A 7,908-nucleotide genomic window follows, 5' to 3' on the forward strand; every position below is an offset into this window, starting at 1 on the left:
AGAGAGAGAGAGAGAGAGAGAAACAGAAAAAGACGACGCCGCAAGGAGAAAGCAAAAAAAAAAACAGGAAAGATGATGGGCACACTTGTACTTCCTCCCTTTGTGGCTGCGGCCATCGTGGAGCACGCGAAGCGTCGCCGCAACTCCGCCGGCTACCTTGTCGGCAGCCGCAGCCCCCACCAGATCACCGTCACGGACTACATCCCCTGCACGCATGAGTCCACGGCGGACGTCCGCTCACGCGCGTACACGGAGGAGCTCACTGAGCGCGTTGCGGTGAAGAAGTACTACACACCGAACATCACGCTTGTCGGCTGGTACGCCGCGGGGGCACCGGAGGCAGACATGGAGCGTGCGTTCGACGTGTGGTGCCAGGCGCCAGGGGCGAGCTTCTCGCGTATCCGCGTGCACAACCAGGCGGTGATGCTGCTGTGCCGCATGCCGACTGCGAAGGACATCGCAGTGCGCTGGGAGGCGCACATCACGCGCAACTACAACGACGGCGAGACGTTCCACTGCGAACGTGTGTCCCAGCTAGCCGTGACAGTGGAGGCGGAGACGCAGGCGATGAACGTGCTGCTGGCGGAGATCATGCACAAGGCACTGTACGACGGTGGCATGCCGAACGCGACGAGCCGCGTGACTAATCTGGACCGCGTCGCACTCGAGGCGGAGTGCAAGGAGGTGGATATCACCAAGAAGGACAGTCGCAAGGAGACGGAGACGCAGCCAGTGGAGGCGGCGCTGGTCAACGTGCAGAGCAAACTGCACCAGGCTATCTCCCACGCCCGGGCGATCATCGCATCGGGGAACAAGAACAATAGCGAGAAGCGGGACGAGAGCGCGCTGGTCGTGAAGAGCTACGAGACGATTCTGGCAGAGAAAAACCAGCAGAGTAGCCGCGATGACTTCATCACCGAGGGCTACAAGGACGCCCTCATGATGAAGTACACAGCGGCACTCCTTCGCAAGCACGTGATGGAGATTGAGCGCCACAGCCGCTACGAGGCCAAGGAGAAGACACACCACGGTCCATCACAAGGCGGCCACCCGAATGTCGGACGTAAGACGGCCGCATTCCGATGAACAGGAACAACAGTTGAGATGTAGTGGCGAAAGGCGAGAAACCCCAAAAAAAAGGCCCTCTTCTCTCTGTCTGTTTCCATGTCGGTCGCTTTGTGAGATGTTGTGTGTATAGCCATCTGGAGGTGCGAAGCGGTATCGAATAAAGGCGTGTTCTGTTGTTGTTGTTGGTCGCCCACGTCGTGTCGGTGTCAGTTTCTATGCGTATGTGTGCCTGTGTGTGTGTGTGTGTGTGTGTGTTGTGAGGTTGTTACCACGTCGTGGCGATGTCGGTGATGTCGCCGTCTTGCTTGCCTCCCGCACCGCTGGGAGGGAGAGCGGGTGGCCCCAACAGCAGAGGAGGAGGTGGTGGTGGTGGTACACGGAGGCGCAACCACATTATCTTTAAGAACGTTAAGAATAGCGGTAGGGAGCATGTTTGCGAGAGAGGGGGGGGGAGAGAGGAAGAGAGAATGCGAAGGACGGGAAGAAAGGAACACATGCGATGGCTCCGCTATATTAAATGAATGCAGAGAAAAAGACATACGTTGTTTTTTTTGTTTGTTTTTCTTTGGGGGGTCTCCCTTTGTTCGGGGGGTGTTTCACTCGTGATTGTGTGAAACACACTCCGATACGCGACTTGTCACGTGGTCTTTTTTTGTTGTTGTTGATGTGATGTGCCTCTTTCTGCCTTCTCGTTTGTTTTTGTTTTGCCGCATCGCTTGCAGTTGCGCTCAACTACAGCTGAGACGGTAGTAGAAGCCATGCCGTTTTGCCGTCGAATCCTGCGCCAGGGGGAGCCCGCGGCGTCGCACGAGAGCCTCGCCCTTGAGTGGGCCTTCGGCCTGCACAAGGACTTCAAGTCGGCCGTCCACAACCTCAGCACGTCCACCACGGAGCGCGTGGTGTTCTACACGATTGGACACATTGGCATCATTTACGATGCGGTGCAGAACACACAGCGTCACCTGATGGGTCACCGCCACACGATCATTGCGTCCGCGTGCAGTCGCAACCGCCGCTTCATCGTGACGGCCGACGCGGGTGCGGGTGGGGTGTTCAACTCCACGTTCACCACCGTGGGCGAAGAGGAGTCTGTTTCGCCGAGCAGCCGCCATGAGGGCCGCAGTGGCGGTGGGAGCGTTGGCCAGAGTAGGAATGGCCACACCACCGATGAGGGCGCAGACAACGACGGCTCCGTCATGATTGTTTGGGACACGCAGACGTGCATCCCTGTATGTACAATACCTATAGGGCTGTATGGCGGGGTTGTGGCGTGTGCGATGAGCCTAGATGGCATGTACATCGCCACTCTTAACCGCCGCACCCCACAGGAGGTTATGCTATGGGGTTGGACGGCTGAGGCGGACGCGGATGAGCCCGGACTACACTACGACGCGGCCGTTGAGGACATCGCGCTCAACGACAACATTACGCCTGAGTACCGCCGCGCGATGCCAGCGCAGGATGAGCAGACATCTATTCGCTTCTCGGAGGATGACCCGCATCTCCTCGTGACGAATGGACTGCGTCGTGTGTTATTTTGGTCATGGACAGAAGGGGAGTTGAAGTACTACTCCCCGCCAATTCTCGCGAAGAACTTGAAGGTGGCGGTGGGCAACTTCACACAGACAATATTCGTTCCGGGCACGAGCATGGCATGCAGCGGGACGGTTGATGGGGATGTGATTTTATGGGAGGTGCAGCCGCGCGATCGCGTCACGAAGGTGCAGGACAAGACCATGCTCAAGATGGTGCGGGTGCATACCGCCGGTGTCTCGTTTGTCACGTGGTCGAGCGGCTACATCGTGACGGGCGGCATTGACGGACACGTTAAGTTCCTCGACCCCAAACTGCGTCTCGTGGCGTGGTTTGAGGACCTCAATGGTGGCGCCATCACGTCCATCAGCTTCGATCGACCAAGCGTAGCGGCGCCGGCGACGGTGGAGGAAGTGCAGCGGGACTTTGAAGTTATAACACAGAAAAAGGTGGCGCTGGCTGGGACGAAGGCGGTGGGGGAGTTCTCGGCCCCAGACTTTGTGGTATCGACAGCCAACGCAATGATTGTCGACGTTGCGGCCAAGTCCTTTCACACTGGTAACGCGGAGCTGCTGCATGGGAAGCTCATTGTGCAAGGGCAGGAAAGGGGTATTCAATGCATCGCCGCCCACCCGAAACTCTCGCGCCTCGCAATTGCTGGGTATAGTGGCAGTTTGCATATATGGGACTACGTCACCAAGCGAGTGTGGCTACTCAGCATCTTCGCCAATGTACAAATTCACTGCATGGCATACGACCCGACAGGTGTCTACCTCGCTCTTGGTTGCACAAATGGTGTTGTTAAATTCCTTGACGCGGACTCACTGGAGGAGCGGAAGACGATCAAACCAAAGCGTCCAGATTGTATCACACGATTAGTGTTTGCAAATAATGGGAAGCGGCTAGCCGCTGGCGACCTTGCTGGGTGTGTGAGTCTGTATGAATTCGATCACCCTCAGGGCAACACAGCAAAGCCAATGGATTGGGACATTGTGGGTCGTCATAAGACCCATCGGCAACCCATTTCTGGCCTGCAGTTTGGTGATGATAACGGCCTACCTCGTCTGCTCTCTGTTGGAGAGGACCAGCGGCTCGTAGAGTATGACTTGATCGACTCGGAGGCGGAGGCTGGGCTACTCGTGCGGAGTGCGCATAAAATCACGCAGGGCACCGCCCCAACTGGAATGCTCTGGGTCAAGGAAGCAGGTGTTGTCTCGGACATGAACCGCCGTATTGAAAAGGGGGCCTTGAATGTATCACCTAATGATCTGCTACTTATTTCGACAAACGAATACAAAATTACCGCCTTCCTCAGTGATTGGAGCCGTCAGTGTATCAAGTCGGTATTGTCGCCCACATTCGGTGGCCCTGTGACGGAGATGTTCACAGTGCCAACACTACCGGGTAGCGACGATTTGTGTCTTTTCTACGCGACACGTGAAAAGGTGATTGGTCTCATGCAGCTACCACTAGAGGGTGACCCGTGCATGTCAACTGGTCTCTTAGCTCATCCAGGCGTCATCACAAGTGTGGCGAGGTCACACGACGGTGCCTTTGTCTTCACTGCAGGAGGAGATGATCAGTCGGTGATGCAGTGGCGCGTTAATGGGGAAAAGATTGTGCCACCAGAGGAGGCCACGCTGATGAAGGCAACAGTAGCAGAAGGGAGCGGCGAGGTTCCACTCGATCACCTCATTGCTGCTATCGAGGGTGGACGTGAGGGGCAGTTCATGCGGGAGACTGTTGATTATTTCTACTACGCTCAGATCCGCCTGCAAGGTGAGGAGACGACGGCGAAACGTGAGCTCTTGGGGGCGGTGCCCTTCTCGCAGCTGCCGAATCTCTTCCGCGCGCTCGGCTACTACCCGTCCGAGCTCGAGATTGGTCGCCTGACGTACGAGGTCGCCAATATCTACGGTCCTGTGGAAGAAGCTGTTGAGGAGTGCGATGTGGGAAGCATTCCGCTCAAGTTCTCGCAGTTCATGCGACTGTACGTAAACTACCGTCCCATCTACGGCATCACACGGAAAGACATTGAGGCTGCTTTTCTTGCTCTTGGCGCCGACCCCGCAACGGGGCAAATCGCGCGCGACGTGTTATTCAAGCTGCTCAGTACTCATGGGGAGCCGCTCCAGCAGACGGAACTTGCTGCCGCGCTGCGTTCCTTGCTGGGTGACGGTGTGCGGCTTGAAATGCTCGAGGACGCCATCACTGCGCGCGCGTTCTCAGAGAACCTTCTGGGCTTCGAGGACTACGACGCGACTGGCGCCGCAGGGAAGGCGATCGAGGAGGGCGAGACCGACGAGATGGAAGGGGACATGCTACTGGACATGTAATCTAGCCGTATTTTCCTCTCTGTGTTTTATGTGTGCGTGCGTTGTGTGGGACCTGAGAAGAGTGGGAGGAACGCGGGGAACGAACGAGAATAAGTGGCGTCTCAGCACTCCTCCGTCTTCAATCATCACGCAGCCGCACCCACACAATGCGCATTTGACGGCCTTGAAGGTGGAGATACGTAGCTGTGTGTGTAGGTTTTTTTTTTCGTTTTTGTGCTCGATTTGTGGAGACAGGCGACTTCGGTGTGATGTAAATGGCATGCGAATAGATGTGTCTTTTGTTGTGCGGTGGGTTGCCGCAGCAGAGCGATGAAGGCATGGTGGTGGGTGCCATTGTATTCATCTTTTTTTCCCTCTGTTGTTTCTCTTTGTTGCTTGTTCCCTGTGCTGCATCTGTTCTCGTATTTTGTTGTTGTTGTTGTTCCTTCCTCTGTCGTTGCGGTTGTTGTTTCCCCCATGTAGTCGCACTTCACAGGGACAACCACCACTTGCATTCTGCTCGGCGCGGCTGTCGCAGAGGCGTCTGAGAGGACCGGCTGCCGTTTGCACACCTCATTGCTACACGTGTGTGGTGGCGTATGTCCTCCTCGGCCCTGGCAACACCGGCTGATGCAACAACAACAACAACAGCAGCAGCAGCAGCGGCGGCGGCGCCTTTGGCGGGCGTGAAGGTGTTCCTCCACATACGTGACCACGGCAATGATGATGGGGGTGATAGAACGAAGCACTACGCGAAGAAGGCGCTCCGCACACTTGGAGCTTCACTGACCCTCTCTGAAAACACAGCAGATATCATCGTGTTTCACTTCGGGAATGAATCACTGCTGGAGAATGCGGTGGCGCATGGAAAAACGGTGGTGACGCCGGCGTACTTGCAAGCGTGTGTTGCCAGCGTGGCACGGCTGCCAGTGGATGGGTTTCTTGTTGCTTCAGCAAGAGCCCGCCACGCTGTTGATCCGCAGCGGGTCGTCAAGTCGACGAGAAAAGCGGCACGGGCTGTCGACCCGAGCAGTACAAGAAGCACACAACAGCAGACGCAGCACAAGAAGAACACAGCACCAGCGCCCTCTAAGAGCAAGCATAACAGCAGAGAGGAGGAAGCGAAATCCAGGATGGCCTCTGCAACGACATTGGCACTGTCGGAGGTTCCGTACCTTGATGATGGTGATGAGGAGGAGGAGGAGGATGGCAACCAGGAAGAGCCAGTGATAGGTCCGAGTTCCTCTGGCGATGGCGGTGCGAGACAGGTACGCACAGCAATGTCCTCCGTGTTGGATGACGAAGAGAATACGGTGCCGATGGCCCACGAGGACGCGGGAGCGAGCACACAACAGCTTTCTCTCAGCAAGGTGGCCGACAAGAACAGAGGCAGCAGCAAAGGCAAGGCTCCTGCGTCTGGTGTGGGTCCATCGACAGCCGTCGAGGGTGTAAAAAAGCTTCAGCGCGAGGGCGCAAAGCGAGCACGCGGCAGTGGCGGTGGCAGACTGAGTAGGGAGGTCGCTACCTCCAATCGCCGCCTGTCGGTGAAGACGCAGGCCGACTCGACGCCAGCAGGCAGAGCAGCAAGAAGGACAAATGGAAGCGAGCGAACATCGAGCGAATACACGGACTCCGCAGTGGCACGAGACAAAAGGCGCAAGCAGGAACGCGAGGCCGATGAGACAGAGTCATTTGCTATGACTTTCACGGACGCTCGCCTCATCTCCCCGTTGTTTCCGTCGTCATCTTCGTCGTCGCCGCCGCCGCCCCTCCGCATCGCCGTGTCTGGTGAGGAAGAAGGTGTCATGCAGTTCCTCTGGGACGTGGTGGAGCAATTGGGCGCAACATGTGTTCCGCGTGTGTTTGGCCGCGTCCAGAAGCCGACCCATCTTGTCGTGGAGGGGCGTGGCGAGTTGACGCCGATGGTGCTGCTTGCAAAGGCACTCGGCATCCCTGTGCTGACGCCGCAGTGGCTATACGACGCCATTGCACTGGGTGCTATACCGAAGATCATACCCGACCACCTACACCCCCTTTACAATAATAAGAGCAGCAGCGAAAGCAACAGTCAAGGTGGGCCACTCAGTGGTGGGGAGGCCTCTCGTGGTGTGGTGCCGCACCCAACGAAGAAAGATGCCGAGTTCTTCGACAAGCTTGTTGGTATTCTCGAGAAGGATGTTGGACCGCAATACCGCCCCATCTTTCTTGGCATGGTGTTCGCCTTCGTCAGTCACTCCCCGCTGGCCCACGCCGATCAGTTCATGGAGCTGGTTCGCATTCTCGGCGGCACCGTCTCGCGTAGCGCGCTTAGTGTGAAGCTGTCGGTTATTATTGACCTTGGATACGGCGCCGTCACAGAAGAAGAGGCAGAGGAAGGTGCAGAAGGCAGCGGAACGGCGAGCGCGAAGAGGCGAAGGACGCAGCGCAGAGCCGAGCTGCCGATGGAGGAAGTTGCCTCTGCACTGGAGACGCAGTCGCTCGCACTGACGTACCGAACGGCGCTGAGCGATGGCGAGTGTGTGTCGCGCCACCCGTCGCACGACGTTCTGCGGCGTGTCGTTGCGCAGCGAGTACGGAGTGGGCTTGCTGCTGTGCCAGTGGTGTCAGTGGAGTGGATCATTCAGTGCATCCTCCTCGGCGAGGTCACGGAGATGTCGCCGTTTGAAGTTCCACTCCCAGCAAGCAACCCAACAGCAGCAGTGGTAGCAGGGGAAAGTGAGGAAAGGCAAGAGGCGGTGGAAGACGCCTCAACGCCGCCTGGACAAACATTGACGATGCAGTTTGATAACGCCAATGGGCGTTTTTTGGATGACCACAGCAACACCGCCTCCTTGCGACTGCCGCCCATCGTGACCAGTCCGTTTGCGAAGACGGCGGAGGGGCCGAGTAGTGCCAAGAAGCGTGCGGAGCAGCAGTTGACCACGCAACAGCTGCTTCTCCTGGAGGAGAGTGACAATGAGTGAGGTCAATGGTTTTGCTGCCCCCCCCCCAA

At 57.3% G+C, this 7,908-nt stretch overlaps 3 protein-coding genes across 3 annotated transcripts; all 3 read left to right on the forward strand.

The window, feature by feature from the left end:
• Positions 1 to 72: 72 nt before the first annotated feature.
• DQ04_01111130 (putative glycerol kinase, glycosomal) lies at positions 73 to 1,086 on the forward strand (the record flags this gene model as incomplete). Its single annotated transcript, XM_009310229.1, has 1 exon — positions 73 to 1,086. The coding sequence occupies one exon, from the start codon at positions 73 to 75 to the stop codon at positions 1,084 to 1,086; it is 1,014 nt and encodes a 337-aa protein (XP_009308504.1).
• A 740-nt stretch (positions 1,087 to 1,826) lies between these two features.
• DQ04_01111140 (hypothetical protein) lies at positions 1,827 to 4,937 on the forward strand (the record flags this gene model as incomplete). Its single annotated transcript, XM_009310230.1, has 1 exon — positions 1,827 to 4,937. The coding sequence occupies one exon, from the start codon at positions 1,827 to 1,829 to the stop codon at positions 4,935 to 4,937; it is 3,111 nt and encodes a 1,036-aa protein (XP_009308505.1).
• A 578-nt stretch (positions 4,938 to 5,515) lies between these two features.
• DQ04_01111150 (hypothetical protein) lies at positions 5,516 to 7,879 on the forward strand (the record flags this gene model as incomplete). Its single annotated transcript, XM_009310231.1, has 1 exon — positions 5,516 to 7,879. One exon carries the CDS (start codon positions 5,516 to 5,518, stop codon positions 7,877 to 7,879), a length of 2,364 nt encoding a protein of 787 aa, XP_009308506.1.
• Positions 7,880 to 7,908: the final 29 nt, after the last annotated feature.

The sequence above is a fragment of the Trypanosoma grayi genome (genome assembly GCF_000691245.1).
Source record: "Trypanosoma grayi strain ANR4 Tgr_111_V1, whole genome shotgun sequence".
Classification (NCBI taxonomy): Eukaryota; Euglenozoa; class Kinetoplastea; order Trypanosomatida; family Trypanosomatidae; genus Trypanosoma; species Trypanosoma grayi.